A 20,494-nucleotide genomic window follows, 5' to 3' on the forward strand; every position below is an offset into this window, starting at 1 on the left:
GTACTTTAATTGTGGTTTTTACATTTTTTTTTTGTTATTGCGTAGTAGGTATATATATTTATGGGGGGTACATGAGATGTTTTGATATAGGTATGCAATTCACAAGGTACCTATAGTTAGTAATAACTTAAATGTTAATTGTGTTTTCTAAATGCTCTTAGCCAAGCATGGTGGCTCAGGTCTACAATCCCAGGATTTGGGGAGGCTGAGGTAGGAGTGTCACTTGATTACAGGAGTTTGAGACAAGCCTGGGCAACCAAATGAAAGCCAGTCATGGTGGTGCATGCCTGTAGTCCCAGTTACATAAGAGGCTGAGGCAGGTGGATTTTTTGAGCCGAGGAGGTCAAGGCTGCAGTGTGGCTTGTTTGAGGAAGTCCTTTATCATGTTAAGAAAGTTCCTATGTTCCCCTTATTTCTAATTTTTGAGTGTTTTTAGTCATGGAAGGATGGTACTTTAAAATGACTTTTCTGTATCAGTCTATATGATCATGAAGATTGTTTTTATCAGAGTAGTGTTTTATAGAATGAGGTTGGAAGTGTTCACTCTTTTTCCATTTTTTGGACATTGAAGCTATCAGGTCTTAGTTTGTGTAAGGAGTATTTTTTGTTTTTTGTGTGTGTATTTTTGTGAGAAAGGGTCTCACTCTGTTATCCAGGCTGGAGTGCAGTGCTGTCATCTCAGCTCACTGCTGCCTCATCCTCCCACGCTGAAGAGATCTACCCACCTCAGCCTCTGAAAAGGCTGGGATTATAAACATGAGCCCCGGGGCCCAGAAGTGTGAGTGTTTTGATTACTGATTCAGTCTGTTTCTTATAGCTCTGTTCCAGATTTTCTGTGCTAGATCATGTGGCGATTCCTCAAGGATCTAGAACTAGAAATATCATTTGACATAGCAATCCCATTACTGGGTATATAACCAAAGGTTTATAAATTATGCTACTATAAAGACACATGCACATGTATGTTTATTGTGGCACTGTTTACAATAGCAAATACTTGGAACCAACCATCAATGATAGACTAGATAAAGAAAATTTGGCACATACCATTCAGGACATAGGCACAGGCAAAGACCTCATGTCTGAAACACCAAAAGCAATGGCGACAAAAGCCAAAATTGTCAAATGGAATCTAACTGAACAACAGATCTTCGGCATAGCGAAAGAAACTATCATAAGAGTGAACAGGCAACGTACAGGATGGGAGAAAACTTTTGTAAGCTACCCATTTGACAAAAGTCTTAATATCTAGAATCTGCAAGAAACTTAAATTTACAGTTAAAAAAACAAACAATGCCATCAAAAAGTGGGCAAATGACATGAACAGACATTTCTCAAAAGAAGACATTTATGCAGCCAAAAAACAGAAAAAAAGCTCATCATCACTGGCGATTAGAGAAAGGCAAATCAAAAACACAATGAGATACTATCTCACACCAGTTAGAATGGCAATTATTAAAAAGTCAGGAAACAACAGATGCTGGCGAAGCCACTGAAAAATAGAAATGCTTTTATGCTGTTGGTGTGAGTGTAAATTAGTTCAACCATTGTGGAAGACAGTTTGGCAATTTCTCAAGGATCTAGATGCAGAAATACCATTTGACCCAGCAATCCCATTACTGCATATATTCCCAAAGGATCATAAATCATTCTGCTATAAAGACACATGCACACTTATGTTTATTGCAGTCCTATTTGCAATAGCAAAGCCTTGGAACCAACCAAAATGCCCATCAGTGATAGACTGGATAAAGAAAATGTGGTACATATATACCATGGAATAGTATGCAGCCATGAAAAAGAATGAGTTCACGTCCTTTGTAAGGATATGGATGAAGCTGGAAATCATCATTCTCAGCAAACCAACACAACAACAGAAAACCAAGGCCAGGCATGGTGGCTCATGCCTGTAATTCCAGCATTTGGGGAGGCCGAGGCAAGTGGACCATCTGTGGTCAAGAGATCGAGACCATCCTGACCAACATGGTGAAACCCTATCTCTACTACAAATACAGAAATTAGCTGGGCATGGTGATGCAGGCCTATAGTCCCAGCCACTTGGGAGGCTGAGACAGAGGAATTGCTTGAACTTAAGTGGAGGTTGCAGTGAGCTGAGATCGTGCCACTGCCTGCTTGGTGACACACTGAGACTCCACCTCAGATAAAAAGGGAGGGAAGGGAAGTGGAAGGGGAAGAGGTTCTCACTCATAAGTGGGAGTTGAACAATGAGAACACATGGACACAGGGAGGGTAACATCACACACCAGGGCCTGTTGTGGGGTGGGAGGCTAGGTGACGGATAGCATTAGGAGAAATATCTAATGTTGATGATCGGTTGATGGGTGCAGCAAACCACCATTCCATGTGTATACCTATGTAACAAATCTGCACATTCTGCACATGTACCCCAGACTTAAAGTATATAAAAAGAATGTATACATTTCATCAAAATTATCTAATTTGTTGGCATACAATTGTTCACAGTATTTTCTGTTTTGAGACAGTGTCTCCCTCTGTTGCCCAGGCTGGAGTGCACTGTCAGGACATGACTCACTGTAGACTCCAACTCCTGGGCTCAGGGGATCCTTCTGCCTCAGCCACCCAGGTAGCTAGGACAACAGGCATCCACCACCACTGGCTAATTTTGTATTTTTTTATAGAGACAGGAATTTGCTATGTTACCCAGGCTGGTCTTGAACTCCTGAACTCAAGCGATCCACTTGCCTCAGCATACCAAAGCGCTAGGATTACAGGTGTGAGCCACCACACCTGGCTCCATAGTATTTTCTTATAGCCATTTTTACTGTGGAGTAGTAATGTCCCGACTTTCATTTCTAATTTTACTTATTTACATCTTCTTTCATTTTCGGGAAGTCCAGTTAAAGGTTTGACAACTTTGATCTTTTTCCAAGAAGGAACCATTGGTTTCATAGATTCTATTATTTTTATCTTATCTGCTTCACATATCTATACCCTAATATTGATTTCCTTCCTCTGGTAGCTAGTAGTTTGCTTTTTCCTTTTTCCTTAAGGTATGAACATGTTATTAATTGAAGATCTTTCTTATCTTATAATGTATTTACAAATATTCATTGCTCTGAGTTTCCTTTTACTACACCCACAAATTTTGATATCTTTTTTTAAAAAATTAACTTCAAGTTATGTTCTTATTTCATTCATATTGTTAAAGCCAGTATGCTATACCAGTAATGTGGGGCTGCTGTCTCCACAACTATTGCCAAGGTGGACAATATAGGATAATAGGCAGGTAGTCAAATGCCACAATCCTTAGAGAACTTTAGCAGCCTCTTCATTCTAAACTAAGTAGTACCCTGGGGTCTCTGTTTATATTAGATTCCAGAGTTCCAAAAGAGTTGATGTTTTTGCCTATTTAATGGCTGTTTCAATAGAAACTGATTCTTGGCTCTCCCTATTTCTATTTTCCATTACATTACTTCTTGATCTCTTTTAAAAGTGCCTCAACTTTTCCTTCATTGTTGTCTAGAACAGCAGTCCCCAACTTTTCTGGATGCAGGTACAGGTTTCATAGAAGACAATTTCTTCCACAGACAGGGCAATTGGGCTGGAGGGAGGAGGATGGTTTGGGAATGGTTCAATGCATAATATTTATTTTGCACTTTATTTCTATTATTACTACATTATAATACATAATAAAACAATTGTACAACTCACCATAATATAGAATCAGTGGGAGCTCTGAGCTTGTTTTCCTGCAACTAGACAGTCCCATCTTGGGGGACAGATCATCAGGCATTAGATTCTTATAAGGAGCATGCAAGATAGATCACTCACATGCATAGGGCACAACAGGGTTAGTGCTCCAATGAGAATCTAATGTTGCTGTTGATCTTACAGGAGGTGGAGTTCAGGCAGTAATGTCACAACGGGGAGTGGCTGTAATAAAGATGAAGCTTGACTTGCCCACTTGCTGCTCACCTCCTGCTGTGCATTCTGGTTCCTAACAGGCCATGATCACTACCAGTTGGGGGTTGGGAACTACTGGTCTAGAAAGTAAAAGCTATCTAATTGTTTACATAATGTTATATTAACTTTTGCTCACCCATGACTAAATAACAAGACACTGAAATTCTTTATACAAGTATCACCTGCTATTTATATCTATTCAGTTCCCAGTAAATTTGGATAGGCTAAGGTTAACTGATAGTAGAAAATTTCTTGAATACTGTGATTCTTAAAAGCCTTGCCAGAAGTTAAACTACAGAAATCTTAAAGTCACCTACTTTAAAAGGGGTAGGTCACCTATTTTGAATGGGGGTTTGGGAGTGGCCATGCTAACAGAGATCTGACTGAATGAAGTTATTTTTGCCAACTAACCAGATGGTAACGCATCTTTAAATTGTGCAATTAACTATGTTTTTTAAGACCTTAAAAATAGCAACTTTTTCCAACAGTTATTTTTGAACTTCACTGTTACACAGTTGAGGTGACATTCATTATAAAGAATACACAGAGGCTACTATATTAACCATTATATCTATATCTTTAGTTAACCTGAACGAAGTTGAGTAGATAAAATAAGATTCACATTAGGTAAAAAAAAACAAAAAAAAAAAACAAAAAAAACACAAACTCTACAGAAGTCTTGAAAAGCAAAAGAGAACTGCCTCTTATAAAATCATATCCTTAAAAAAGAGGTGAGATAAAAACAAAGCAGTGTTTTTATCAGTACTGCATCCTTTTTTTCACAGTTATTTTCATTTACAGTTTGAAAGAGGTAGATAATTCTGCAACAGACAAGAATTGAACTGTGATTATCAGGTGTAATAAAATAGTTCCATTAACTTAGAAATATTGGTCTCATCAAGAAATATATTAATACACATTTGAAGATGACACACTCTGTCATTCTAGACTCATGTTTTTTCTATAGCTTGGAATCCCCTGCCACTATACATATTACAACTCCAGAATGATACAACAAAAAAATTTAATTGATCTCAACATTTAAACATTTTCTTGGTCAGCTACAGTGTCCAGAAACAGGGCCAAAAAACAGGGTCAGATTGTATACATTTATGGACATGTTCAACTCTGCAGGCTTGGCAAACAGAGAGGTTTGCCAACTTCTATTCTAGAACATTGCAGATACTGGGCAAGCCACAGGGCCATTTACAAGGGAATCTTCTGCAAAGGGTTCCTTTGGGTTTTGTTGTTGTTGTTGTTTCCACTGCTAGCCAGAGCAATAATTCTGAAAGGAAACCAAATTCCAAAATACAATGCAGATCTTCGTAATATTGTATTGTAACACAGTGTATCTAACATAAACAGTATGCCGAAAACAACAGAACAAGTTCTGTTTTTCACATTGCTTTCTCCCCGAAATTTACCTTTCACACAAAACAAGTACCACAAAGAAGTGTCACAGACTAAGAAACTGCCTTAGTATAACATTAAGAGCTTACATCCAGCTTTACATCTGATAAAATATGACTGCTGGTATTAACTTTAGGGCATATAAGGTATCTTCATCTCTTCTGAAAGAAGTGGGTCCAGTATTTTGTTTGGTAGCTGAACTGAATATTTATAAAAAGTTGGGGGGTGAGCAGGGGAAGGTGAGTATTTTTGTTTTGCTAATTTTGGCAAAGTAATAAAATTTGTCAAATTTCATGTTAACTTATTTTCCTCTGCTATCTGCCCCCTTGATTATCACAGTCACTAGGGGAAGTGTATATGTAATTCACATCCTAGACTTCTTCCTAAGTACCATATTTCTAAGTACTGGGAAAATTTCCATTTTCTACCTCTAACAGACCACAAATCTGACAAGAGAATATATGTAAAACCATTTAGCTCTATGAGAAACTGAAATAAAAGAAAATTAAGGAATAAATAGTTCAAAATTTTCCATGCCAAGTGCAGAGATCTAGATACTGATTTTTTTTTCTTTAAACATAATTGTAACCTGAAACTAAAGCAGAACAATTGTCAGTTTCATAAATATTAAGCCTATTGGTCCAATGACTTGCCTGCATATGCTACTGTTTTGGTTTTTCTTAACATCATTTACATTTAAATGATCTCTGTGTGTGTGTGTACATATATATATATATATATATATATATTCTGTCAATTTTGAGGAATTCAAAGTTTACAGTCACATCAATTTGGAAAGTCATACAAATATTGTCAAAAAACTGATCTGAATCAAATATGCCATGCTTGTTTCTTAATCCATTGAAGTTTTACTTATCATTTAAATGACTTGACAATATTAGTCAGTTTATATTTTCTTTTATGTAGATATTATGGGCTCCAGAGTTTAAATTAGTATTTGATTTCACATTACGAAACCATTATAAAAAAGTCTCAAATTAAGATAATTTAAGGTGATGAACACACAAACGTACACTTTGAAAGGAGAAGGCAATGAAAACATGCATTCCAATAAAGGGGGAAAATGAAGCTGATGTGCAACATAGTTGGGGAAATTGGTAAGAAGCTTTCTGTTACCACACAGTTGAGTAGTTCTAAAAAAACAGAGATATGGTAGAAAAAGGAGAGGAAATTTTCATTACAAAATCAATAGTTACAACTAAAAGAGAAGCATGTACACAAAATATATCCATCAGTACAATGATCACACTTCATCTTAATCAATGCCTAGAGGAGATCCTGTGGAGAGGGCTTTTGAGTAGCATTTTACTTCATTCACTCCTTTGGGGTCAGCCTCCAGATGGACTCCTGGGGCTCTTTTAGAGGAAGTGTTCAGCATATTGGAAGAATCCAGGTCAGCACAGGAATGCATCACAGGCACTGCTAAATCTACATCAGCTACTTTCACAGAGACCTGCCCTTTCAGAATTCCCAGTTTCTCACTGAGTTCATTCCTTTCTATTTGAAGAGCCTTGTACAGCTTCTCTAACCGCTCCAATTTTATTTGAAAGACCTTATAATTTTTATCACGAATAGTTTTCTGTAAGAAAAAAAGATAAGATTTATGTAACCTTATTAAATATCATTAGGTTACTATATCCAAAATTGAGTAAATTGAGCCATAATTAAAAAAAGTTGCTTTGTTTTCATGTCTTAAACCTCACGATATAGTGCTATGTTAAATATTTAAAATTATTGTTATGCAATGTGATAAAAATTATCTGTCATTTTCCTTAAAGTAATCAAAATGGACCTTTTGACTTTAAGTATGACTTATGAAGTATGAAGAAAATCAAGGCTATTAATCAAAAATACCAGCAAAACTTTTCCTATAGAAGCAAAGATAATATGTTATAATTGTTAATTTCTTTTTTATATAAAATAACTCACCAAGGGAATGCACATCTATCAGCTTTCTGAAAAAATAATTTCAAACTGATAACTGTCAATTTTAATTATCTTAATTAAAATAAGCCATATTATGTTTTTCTATCATCTAATAAGTTCTTTAGTGAAGAGCTAAAAATATATATAAAGAACATAAAATCATATCCAACTATTAAGGGAAGATGCTATTTTCATCTACTTGCAGTTTTTCTACCCAAATATAAATAATTTGTTTTAGCCATATTATCTCATTACTGAAGTATCATAGGATGACTGAGTAGACTGCTCATTGTAAAATCTAACTGAATCAATTCATTATACATTATAATATCTACCATTAAATGATACTTATTGCTATACATATTATCATTGATATAATAAAAATAACTTGAGAAAATGTTTTAAAAATGCCAGCAGTAAGAGTTCATTAAAGTTATTTTTACATGGGTTTTTCTTCCTTTCTACCATTTTTGAGAAGAGAATGTTCCAACATTTTCTTATGAAATGTTATAATTAGTCCAATCAAGTTTACAAAATAAAAACTTAAGTGACTGCAAATGGTAGGCAACTCAGCTATATTTACAGCAAACTTGGTAAACTCTACTTAGTTGCCTTTTGGAAATGAATAAATCAAGGTAGAAAAGCAATTGAGATACTAACTCATGCTCTCAGGGGAAAATCTGAATAAAGCTATCTTTTCTAACACAGAGCAAGTGACTCTCAAAGTCACAGTATCTGAACTAGCAATATCAGCATCGCCTGAATACCTAGAAATGCAAATTCCTGGGCAACACCAGAATCCAACAAAGCAAAAAACTATGGAGGGAACAGGGAAGTCGGTTTAATAATACTGAGTTTGTGCAACCTCAACTTTGCTTTATAGGAAAGCAAAAATCTCGATATGATAAAGTTTTCTTCAACAAAACTCTGAGATAACTATGTTGAGGGAAAGAAGTTTATCACATGCAAGAAAATCTAACTCGCTGCAGGAAAGTGTATAAATAAAACTTGTTGTTATTAGGCACACATTCTGAAGGTAAAGACACACTTCCAGACGTTATTTAGTTAAGACTAAATAATGACTTAGTCTTCGTACTGAAATAAGTAAGTACTCATTATTTAGTCACGTAAAACCTTCTTACCTCTTCAGCCATTTGCAGAAGTGTTGTATTATTATTTTCCCATTTGGTACACCATATTACCATTTCTTTTTCCAGTTTTTAAATTTTCTTTGTCAGCTGTGAATCAACATAATCATAAACTTAAATTCTAAGTTTCACTTCCTGATCCACCACAGAAATCACTTCACAATGTTCTTCCCTTCCTCCATCACTGCATTCTTCTCAACCAGCTGACACTTGTGTTTTCTTTATAAGAGTAAGTGGTATCTTTCTTTTGTTAGTAAAGTTTATCTCAGAAGCTCCTACGGTAAAAGCAGCAGTAACCAAAGCAGAAGTTTCACATTAAAAGAAAACAAAGTTGTTGTCCTTAATTTCAAGGGAATCAGCACATGGTAGCTGAATTCTCTCAATTAAGACTGGTGTGTAGCTCAGCTCAGGTGTGGACAGTAAAGCTGAGACCTCCTGCTCCTGAAGTATATGAAAAAATGTCCAAGAGTTTTCTGGAGAAATGATAAATTACACTAATCCATCAGATTATTTTATATACTGTCAGCCCCAAAGTAGCTCAAGAATCTGAAAGGAAATCAGTGTAAGAGCTAGAGGTAGCATAATTTAGGGAACTAATCAGGAAAGAGGTATTAACATTTCTGAATCCTTAGTTTCATTTATCCTTTCAATTCACAAGATTGCTTTATTTCACATTTTGATAAAGACCAAAATGGTCCAAAAATAAGGGGAGGAAGAACCTATACTACAAGAACCGAATTCCCAGACACTCAGGATAAACTTTAGGTATATCCTTCAATCAGCTTTGTTCCAAATACAGGTAACGAGCCAGGCAATGTTACGGAAAATAAGGGTAAGATAGAGCAAATATCCTGTGCTTTGGTTAACAAACAAAACTGTATCACAAGTCAAACTCCTACAAAACCCAGGAGAAGAGGTCTGGAAGATCTGTTAGGTGCTGAACTACAGTCACCTTTACACCCACTATGTAGCATATGCTACAGTCCATCTAACACTTTCACTGTGCCTAACAGTTCTGCTTCCACTGCAGTCATAACTGAAAGGATAGGCAGGAAGAACTTATTTGTTACTCAATGAATTCTCCAAACTACTAAGTCTAAAAAGTAATGAAGGTAGTAATTTGAGTATTTAACACAACCAATTGACTTAAGTATATTAGATGTTTTTGCTGTTTTTATTTTTAACCATGAGAAAAGAAAGACATGGAAAAGTTAAATAACTTGTTCTATGGTCATCTATAGCAAAAAAAGATCTAATAATAATCAAGACTAACATATATTGAATGCTTATGAATTTCCCAGACACAGCTACTGTACTATCTCCAATCAGCACATTTTAAAGAAATCTCAACTTAAATAGGGAAATGCCAAGGTAAATGACTCACCCTAAGGAAGTCACGAAGTGCAAGTTAGAGATCTCAGTTTCAGAGTTTATGCTCCAAACCGCAGTGCTATGTGTTTATTTGGGGAGAGAGATAATTCTGCTCTTTAAAATTGCTATTTTAGCCTGTATGCTGAATGGGAATAACCCATAACATTTTTCTACATCTAATTTTAAAAAATGGTTTAAATTTTGTATTAATTAAGAATACATCTTGTATATTGTGTGAATACATATATAGTTTATATATAATATATATATCGTTTATATATAATTAAATTTTGTATTAAGAATACATCTTGTATATTGTGTGAATATATATATATATATATATAAACTATACATATATGTAGTTTAAATTTCAAAGAGTAAATATATTTCAGGTTTAGCTAGGTCCTCAGAAATAAAGCTATTCCTACCAAGATATATTATTACTTTCCTTGGCTTGGATTTTTAAAATAATTTTATATAAAATTTTTAGTTTACATAAGGCTATGTGAAAGAACTGGGTAATTAAAAGAGGTGACTAAACAAAAATCATCTACAAATAAACTGTCCTTAATGGAAGAATTCTCTTTAATTATAATAGAAGTCTCAGAATACCATGATAATTAGTATTCTGGGGCAATTTTAGGGCAAAATACCTGAATAAGCTGGTGAAAGAAAAAAAAAGATACTATCAGATTAATATAAACTCATATAAGTGCAATTATGTTTTTTGTTTGTTTGTTTTTTTCTTTCAGAGACAGGGTCTCCCTCTGTCACCTTGGCTGAAGTACAGTGACATGATCATGGATCACTGTAGCCTCGACCTCCTGGCCTTAAACAATCCTTCTACCTTGGCCTCCAGAGTAGCTGGAACTACAACTGCACACCACCCCGTATGGCCACTTTTTTTTTCCCACTTTTGTAGCAATATGGTACCCAGGCTGGTCTTGAACTCCTCTTGTCAAGCAATCTTCCTATCTTGGCCTCCCAAAATGCTGGGATTACAGGTGTGAGCCACGACGCCTGGCCACAGTTATGCTTAAAATAACCTCTTGTATCAATTACTTTTTACATAATATTCTATTAAAAATATGTAAATACCTTTTCCGTTTCCTGCTTGAAGGCTGTAAAAAGTTCATTGGTTTTTGCCATGGTAGTCTGGAATTCTTCAAACTTATCCATATAAAGGAAAAGCTATAGAAAAAAATGATCAAATATTCAGAGTTTCAGAAAAGCAATTTAAAACCCCAAAAGATTTTAAAATAACATAATAACTTTCAAAAAACTTAATATAATTAAACATTAGGTTTGATACATGACTGAAAAACAACAGAAACACACACCCAATCCCTGGACTGCAGAATACATACCTGAAATTTTTATAACACACTGAAATGCACTGAAACTTCACTCTCTTCATCATCTTTAACTGTAAATGTTAAAATGTAAGGCTGGACATGGAAGCTCATGCCTGTAATCCCAGCACTTTGGGAGGCCAAGTTGGGTGGATCACAAGGTCAGGAGTTCAAGACCAGCCTGGCCAATATGGTGAAAACACATCTCTACTAAAAACACAAAAATTAGCCGGGCATGGTGACAAGTGCCTGTAGTCCCAGCTATTTGGGAGACTGAGGGAGGGGAATTGCCTAAACCCAGAAGGCGGAGGTTGCAGTGAGCTGAGATTGCACCACTGCACTCCAGCCTAGGCGACACAGCGAGACTCTGTCTGAAAAAAACAAAACAAAATAAACAAAAAGTAAAATCACTTATTAGCTCTACTCCATCAGTTGTAATAAAAATTGAAGTACAGTGGTATAGCTGTGAATTTCATATAACCATAATGCTTTGGGTATTACTAAGTCTTCTTACATTTGAAAACCTTTTCTTGTAAAAAGGGCATCCCTTTAGAGTATTTAGTTTAGTTGAGGGTATCTAGTTCTTAGTTTAATTCTAAGGCTAACTCTTTGCTTTATGTATGCAGAAAAATAAACCAGAAGCCAAATAGTTTGATGGGGTATAAAATTAGTGGGAGTACAGTTAAGAAAAAGATAACCTAAAAGAGGTCGAAAAAGCAATTTTCTATTAATGCCATCATCATAGACTTTTTATTTTAGGTGGGAGAATAACGGCAGCAAGCCACGCAGAACATTACATTTAGTTACCTTTTTTCATAACCAGGATCACACTGACAATGGAAATGTTCATTGCAAACCCAATCTCTCTGCAATTTGTTAAATCTTGTTATATTTATTACACTAACATATCTGCATCCTTGGAATCTACATACCTTGTGCTGACCACAAGTAGTCACAGGTTCTGTATAGGTCCCTCATGTTTTGAACCATTTCTTGCATGTGCCGACAAACATACGTGACCTCCAAAGTAAGTATATTGTATATCAAAGTCTGTCATTGATACTGGTTCTGAATGTGTCCAGTGACGGACAATCTTTCCACAAATGATATCATAAAAATGACAACAGGAACCACATTTTCCAAATTTGTCATTTAGAAAATTCACTTCTTCTGTACACAGAAGATTAGCAGACTTAGAAAATTTTCCAAATAACTGTGCACACTGTCTATCCCTATCTCTACATACTCCTTTAAAGCAATAGCTAGTCTTATTATTGCAGTATCCTAAATCAGGAGCTTTCACATCAAGTACACAAAGTGCAGATGTTCCATTGCGATTTTCTGGAAAATCACAGATATCTATGTTTTTTCTGCACAACATTTCTGATATCTTTCCTTAGAAAGTGAACATACAGCATCTGTTTCCTTTATCTCAAACAATAAAAGCACACAAAGACTAGAATGGGACACTATAGGGGTCCAGACTGAAAAATGTAGAGAGCCCCAATATTTTTTTAGAAAGCATACACACACACACAAAATCTTATGGTGAAGTAGAACTGTCTGGCCATTTGTAATATTTTAAAATTCTATGTAGCTAGCCATAAGACAAAATTCTAAAGGTTTTAGAGAAAATATCTGGGACAGAGGAAAGCCAACTTTCAAAATAGCCATCACAACCAGCCATCACAATCAACCTGGAACTAGGGGTGCCAAAATGAATAAAAATCATTTATGGTTTTTATGGTGCCATAAAAATGCCAAAAAAAAAAAAAAAATCAAGGCAAATCAGAATTAATTGGTCACCCTAAAAGAAGAGAAAGTTTCCAAGAGGACAAGAATCAAATCCTCTGTTCTAGTCTGTGGCTGGGAACAAGAAGACACAAATTCTGCTATTCTCTGTTGTTAAGTTACCTGCTCTTTCAGTTGTGCTTCTTCTTGTTTCATTTATTCATATTTGTGCCTCGATTCTGTTGCTTCTTTTAATAACTAGAAAACAGAAACATTCTGACAGAATACTAACAACAATTATAAACATGGTCAAAATGTCTAACAGATAGGCTTAATCTTCCAGTAATTAACCTGGCAACAATGACAGGTCAACCCAATTATCTCAATTTCTAACTACTTCTATCTCTTATCTGTTCCACTGGTTAACACTTAGGAATGTAGGAATAATTGCTTAAAGAGAAAAAGTAACCTAGAAGCACAATAAAGTTTATAATACTCAGGGTTGAAATGTTGTGTTTTACATGAGGAATAACTAGACATCTACACTTTTAGACAGAAAACGCAGCTAAGAATCTTGACATTGTCTAGGTTATTTAGAAAGCCCCTCAACTCTGTAAAAGATAAAAGCAGGTTAAAAGAACATGCAGCAAAGCAATGAAAATAGAGACCTAGTTTCTGGTCACTTTTTTAAAACCACAGGAAAGGAACAGCTAAGGGAAGAAAAGAGATTGGTTAGTATTTGAGTTTTTCAGAAACATAGATAATAAAGATGCATGGGAAGCAGCTGTGAAATTCAGTCACTGAATTTCTGAGGTAAAATGTCACATATTATGTAGATAAGCCTTAAACCACAAAATACACACATAGATATACATAGATACATACAAAATTTATACTCCAAGTTGAAAGGTGCAATTAAGTTTCTTTAATTGTGCACTGATATCTGTCAGCTTGCACTGAAGAGACATGCTGTGTGAAACATCTCTCCAAACCCTAGACTCATTCAATATGAGAGGCTTGAATGAGAAAACACTAAGGAACTAAATATTCATAACATGCTCTACTCAGGGCCTACATTACTTGAATGAAGAAAATGTAATACACCACATTATTAAAATCATTTTTCATTCATAGAATATAGTTTCATTTCCATGGGGGTAAATGGGTATAGTCAAATTAGATTTTTTCTGTGTTCTCAATTATGGACAGACAAAATCCGAATACATATTCTAGCAACAATGCTGACCAAGACACAGATAATTTTGTCAGAAAATTATACCAGAATATAATCAAAGTAAACAAATCATTTACCAATTTTTAAATTGCTTATTTAAAAATGAAATGTAACACTAGGTAGAAGTCTCATGTTCACTAAGTTGGTGTAAAATTTAACTGTCCCTAAATCTCAAAGCCTATCTTGCCTAATAACTGGCACAATTCTTTAACTTGGTGACCACTACATAGAAAGCAAAATTATCTTGTTTTTCCACTAATTTAATCTTATCTCCAGTAAATTTCATAGGAAATTTCATCAGAAACAGAAAGCTTAATACACACACACACACACACACACACACACACTCACATATCCCACATCCAGAGAGTAAGAAACAAAATTGCATGCCCTGGCACTATGTTAAGTGAGGAGTTTGTTTTAAATGGCTTTGGTTACAATTTTGGCGATCTTTTTTTTTTTTTTCCAAGAAGTAGAACTTACAAACTCTCTCTCTCTCTGATGTCTTTCATCAGCTTCTTTTATCAGCTGTGCTGTTTGTTGAAGTCTGGCATCTACAAGCTGTTGTCGTAATTCCTTATGTTTGAACGCTTTATTAATTTGCTACAGGAAAACAGAATTTCTTGCATCACTAACCAAAGAAATAAATACAGTGGGGAGAAAATATAACACAAATTTCTAGAACCCTGCTTACCCTTCTTTTCTGCTGCTACCACTGTAGTTAAGAACACTGACTCCTTCTGTCCCCGTCACTGCAGAAGTGGCTACAACATATCATCTTGCAAACTATCCCACACTGGAAAGAGCACAACCCTCTAACTGCTGCCCCATGTCCCACCCTATCAGACGTGGGCTGTCCCCATCAAAATATCTGTACTTCTTGCTTCTGCCCTACATTGGAAAAAAAAAGCTGATATTTTATCAAGAAAAAGATGGATAAGGAGATCAAAATATCAAATTCATTTATTACACACATAATTCCGGGACATTTTTTGTTCACAAAATCTTCTGAAATTCCTTAATTGTAGGTAGCTTGATAAAATGAAAAAAATGGTCTGGAGCAAATCCTAGCTTATTGTATGATCCAGGACACTTTCTTCTCCTTGTGAAACACAGTTTCCTTATCTGCAAAGGTTCATGACCATACCTAACTTGCAGAGTTGCTGTCCAAATCTATGCAATAATTAAACTGTGTAAGGTGCTTGATGCCTGGCACATATTAAACATTTGGTAAAATCCTGTTATTATTTAAAAGCTATATCATTAAGTGCTATTGTACATACAATAAACTCATTAGGAAATCCCTCCACACATGGAGGTTCTATGTGAAGGAAGAAATGCTAGCTGAAAATAATGTACTTAAATTAAGTTTTGAGAAGACTACAACAGATAATCTGTCTTAATCTGCAACTGATTTTATCATTATTCAATTATTTTCTGATAAAAGAAAAAGACTGTAATTTCTAAACAAGACATACAAGTAGTACAACTTGAACACATGTCCTCTCCCAATCTGCTACTTCTATAGCAAATTTGGAGAGTTTAATACAGTTAAAATAATATAAATCCTAAAGAGTAAAATAATAAAAAATAAAATAAAATTAATCATTTTTAATACCATTATTTAAAACAATGGAATTTAAAGGATTCTTTTAAAAAAACTGATGATATTCATAATATGCTTTATAATATAAAACAAATTTAATTTTTATAAGTTCACTATATAGGCCTAAAAAATTTCTTTAATAAATACATTCCAAGGAAAAAAAAGAGGGGGGGGGGGGAAGCTTATATACTAAAAAGACTTGAGACATATTAAAACAATAAAATGTATAAACCTTATTTTGATCTTGATGTACAATCTGAAGGAAAAGGGAAGTAACAGATATTTAAACAGTACAGTGAGAAGGTATGTGATTACATAGCAATTGTTTAACCTTTTGGAGTAAAAATAGTACAGTGATTATGGCTTAAAAAGAATCTTATTTCATGATGCATATTTGAATAGTAATAAATAAAATGATATAATATCTTGGATTTGCTTAAAAATAGATGGAAACAAGAGTTGCTAGAAACAAAAGTAAATAATTGCTAAAGCCAAGTGATATATTCTACTATAAGTTTGCAGCTTCCATAATAAGTTTGAAATGTTCTTGAAACATAGAGGAAAATGGTTTAAAAGATACTCAAAATCTTAAAGAAAAATGTTTTCAAAAGTAGCATGAAAAGGTGTAAATTAAAATAACATTTTGATATGCATAAAGTAATATTTACTGTTTTATTAATTTTTAAATTGTCACTTTCTATTTCCAATTTTAATCTACTAAGTAAAGATTTAAATATATATTTTACTAGCTTAAAGCATAATAAAGGAAGGGGATGCATCCTTTGAAAATTGAAATCTTACCCTATGTATTGACCTCTAAAAGTAAAGAAAAAATAAAAACAAATAAGCAGGTTATCACCTATTTGTTTTTTATTTAGCCATCATACAACTTCCACATCAATTTATAAAATAACTCCAATGACTAGGTTCGACAACTATTGAGTCCTCCACAGACTTTTTACTTCATTGATTACACAAACAATGTGACTTGGTGATGGGTAATTAGTAGGTTCCTTATTCTCACAACTAGCACAATTCTCCTATTTATATTGTTCAGATTGTCACAGAAATCTGAGATACAGAGCATTTAGGGAACAAATCTGTATTATTAGATTGCATAAGAGAAAAATATCTGTATGCTATATTGACAATCTTGTAGCATCATATGGAAGACAAGTGGTACACATCTCCTAGAAATCCCTTTACTTATCCTACTCCACTGACACTTGGGCCAAGTGATGCTCCAATTTAGTCATTCTGTTTACAGGTTTCTACTCTTTTCCTAATAAACATGTAATTTCCACTGTGCATACACAAAAGTTCTAAAATACTGTCCTGTGAAAGAGTTTTTACTTTACGGTAGGGTGTAGCTTTTGCTACTTGTGAGCAGCTGTCTATAAACAAACCAAATGCCATTTACCTCTTCCCTCAGTGCATACTGGTCAGTGAGCTTCTTTAGCTTTTCTCCCATTTCCACGTTCTCCTGCTGCAGTTTGGCATTGCGTATTTCATGCTGTTCCAGTTGGGCTTGAATTTCAGTTAAAGTAATTTGGAAATGTGCAGTTACTTCTTTAAGAACTTCTTCCTCCTCTTTTTTCTGCTGCATATGTTCTTCCTTATTATCCAAAATAATGTATGTTAAAAGTATAGACCTACAGATAAAGCTCTCGAAAAAGAAGCTACTGCTATGTGAGTTCATTTATTGCTCCCATGAGGTGTTGCTTTTAAACTATAATTCCTCCCCCTTATTTATGACCAGAAATCTCTCATTTAAAAGCAAGCAGCTTTTTCTAAGTAGATAATTAGAGAAAAGCAAATGCCCTACTATAAAATAAGTATCATCTGCTGATCCAGATATTCACTGTACTATAATTAAATATAAGTAAGGTGCTGCTCCACAGTTAGTTTCTTCCACATTATTTTCCCAAAAGTCATCCTCACTGGTTAGGCAGTATACCATCCTACATCAGCCTGAAGATCTTACAGCCTACTTTCTGAGTTACACTTTCAATTTTATAAGAGGGAAGGGACAAACTAAATCATTATTTTACAAAGTTTACTTTCAAAGTCTTACTAGGATACAAGTGTCAAAAGACCTTTACCTAAACAGTTATCAGTACAGTCTAAATATTGACAGTGCTATCTGCTTTTATTATATTTAAATCCAAGATTTCAAAAGCAAGAAAAATAAATACAAACCTTACAAGTAAGAACGTATTTCACAAGCTGTCCTATGTTCTTGAGTTTGCTGTGATGAGGGTGATCCAGCACCATCAAAATAATACTCCAACTATACACCCCCTAGCAATACCACAAAGTCAGACAAATTCCTCTGATGGATGGCAGATTCTTTCCAGGATCTCTGCTTTTTACTTCCATTATTGAGACAAGCTGTCATACTTAATCCTTCTTCTGTTATAATCAGTCTAGCTGTAAGTAATATTCTAAAGTATTTAGCAACCAAATAGCCAAAGATGGCAGAATGTAGTTTAACAATCTATCCTATTAACTTTATAGTAGAGCTCTACAGTGTGTTTTCTTTCTCAAACTCACACTGACTATGGCTACCAGTTTCTTCATTTCAGCTAAGATTTTCACTCATTACCAAAAAAGGACATGATAACCAACTACACCAAAAGCCAACAAAAATATCTGGCAACTGTGAGCTTTTTAAGCAGGAGAGCTGTGAACATAAAAACCAATGTCATCTAGATTCCCTGTGATCAAGTATACAGTAGACTAAGGTAGAGCTTATCCTTGAATCTGAAACCAAAATTTACATAGAGTGAGTCTTTAGAGTTACCTCACGGGCAGCATCAGCTCAAGCAAAACAAAAAGCAAGGTATCTCTGTGTTAAGATGTCTACAAAGTTGTCTGCTTAGGAATCTGATCTACCAGCACAAGTGTACCTGAGCCAGTTAACAAGCAGCCATTATAGCAACTAATTCCCATTAAAAGACATAGAGCAAGAATTTATTTCAAGTAGATACAAGGCGATTATAAAAGCAGCCTAAGTAGTTCCTGAAATACAGTAAAATAAACCAACTAACCTTTAATGTCTTATTTTGACACTGAAGTTCCCTGCAAAGAGATTCTAGCTTGCTTCTTGCCAAGATGGTCTTGCTGTGTTCACTCTGCAAGTGAACTTTCTCTTTGACAATCTGAGCTTGCTTATTCTGCAGAATCTTCATTTGCCTCTTAACATTCCTGCTTTCCTCCAGCTAAAATTAATAACCACTTTACATTTAGGAAGTATAGTAATCTGAGTTATAGCTCTAAGCACTGCAATTACAGTCATGGAACATTTTATGTTCCCCTCTTTTCTAGTGACAGGAAAGTATGTAAATAATTTTGTGTAGCAAGAAAAGCAATCTTAATCTCCATTTTTTATTAACAGGAAAAAGTAACCTTTTAATCAAAAGCTTATTTCAGACTAAAATGATATAGTTTTCCTATTCTACAAGAGCTACTTTATTGAAACAGCTACCAAAATTAGAACACAATAAGCAGTGCTCAAGATTCATCAGTCAAGTCAGTTTCAGATTTATAATAAATGATTCCAAATTATACTACTAGATAACATAGTGGTCATCCTAATTCTTGAGTAAAGCTTTTATGAAAAATAAAACATTGACGAGGCAAACATTTCAAGAGAGAATGAAATATCAAGAAACCTATCAAACATCCTTGCAGGCAATATTCTTATAGGTATTAAAAACACCTATATTGGCCAGGGATGGTGGCTCATAACTGTAATCTCACTCAACACTCTGGGAAGTTGAGGTGGGAGGATCACTTGAGCCCAGGAGTTCACGACTCCATTTCTACAAAAACTTTTAAAAAATTAGCCATGCATGCTTGTGCATGTCTGTAGTGCCAGGTACTCAGGAGGCCGATACAGGAGAATTGTTTGAGCCTAGGAGTTCAAGACTGTAGTGAACTGTGACTGAACCATGGCATACCAGCCTTAGCGACAGTGCAAGACTCTGACTAAAATAAATAAATTAAATAAATAAATAATGCAGTATTTCAGTCACTTCCACCTCTACTGTGGCCAATTTTACAAAGTGCTTTTTCAGATCTACTAAATCCAAATCTTCAATTTGACAATTCTTGTGTGATTTCTATGTGTTTGAGGACCACCCTAGATGACCATGCTACAGTATGCAACCAAATTGCTCTTTCTTCCCTAACCCTTTCATGGCTGACAGCTAGGAAATCTCCTAACCTTCTAATACACTGCTTTTTCTACCAGAAATTCAATGCTTTTGTCAGTCTTTCTTTTATCTTCTTTGTTGCTGTCTTCTTTTTCTGGCATTTCTCACATGATTTTCCTCAGGCTGATGTAACAATTGAGACTGGCTTCCATATCCAATGGAAGCATTCCTTTCCTGAACATAGCAAGCAACAATTTTATTTTCTGCTGTCTTTGCTTTTGGACAGTTCTAAGCTATTTACATTTATGCTCAGGGATTCCTGCTTCTCAAAATATCAGAAGGTGCCAGGCTGCTGATAAGTATGTGGCACTTGAAGATGCCAGCTAAGTGGAGGTAAATATGGACCACATGAGAGAATAGTAACTATTATTGTTACAGCTTTATTCTTGGAGTTGATTATCAGCTAAATATTTGTTTTGTGCATTTACAATATGGAGTTGCTGCTTTAACACTATTTGAAAATGTACAAAAACTGTCAGTGATAATTCCCATAAATGTTTCACAAAACAGAATTTTAGCATTTATTTAATTAT

The 20,494-nt window shown here is 34.8% G+C and overlaps 1 protein-coding gene across 1 annotated transcript; it reads right to left on the reverse strand.

The window, feature by feature from the left end:
• Positions 1-949: 949 nt before the first annotated feature.
• Positions 950-20,062, reverse strand: LOC129395578 (gamma-taxilin-like). The gene is given in 10 exon segments (XM_063602018.1): positions 950-6,955; positions 8,445-8,540; positions 10,920-11,012; positions 11,189-11,544; positions 12,106-12,193; positions 13,088-13,162; positions 14,622-14,741; positions 17,165-17,359; positions 18,795-18,965; positions 19,997-20,062. Coding segments are annotated over 7 exon segments (795 nt in total). The 3' UTR covers positions 950-6,955; positions 8,445-8,540; positions 10,920-11,012; positions 11,189-11,464.
• Positions 20,063-20,494: the final 432 nt, after the last annotated feature.

Source organism: Pan paniscus, chromosome Y (assembly GCF_029289425.2).
Source record: "Pan paniscus chromosome Y, NHGRI_mPanPan1-v2.0_pri, whole genome shotgun sequence".
Lineage (NCBI taxonomy): Eukaryota > Metazoa > Chordata > Mammalia > Primates > Hominidae > Pan > Pan paniscus.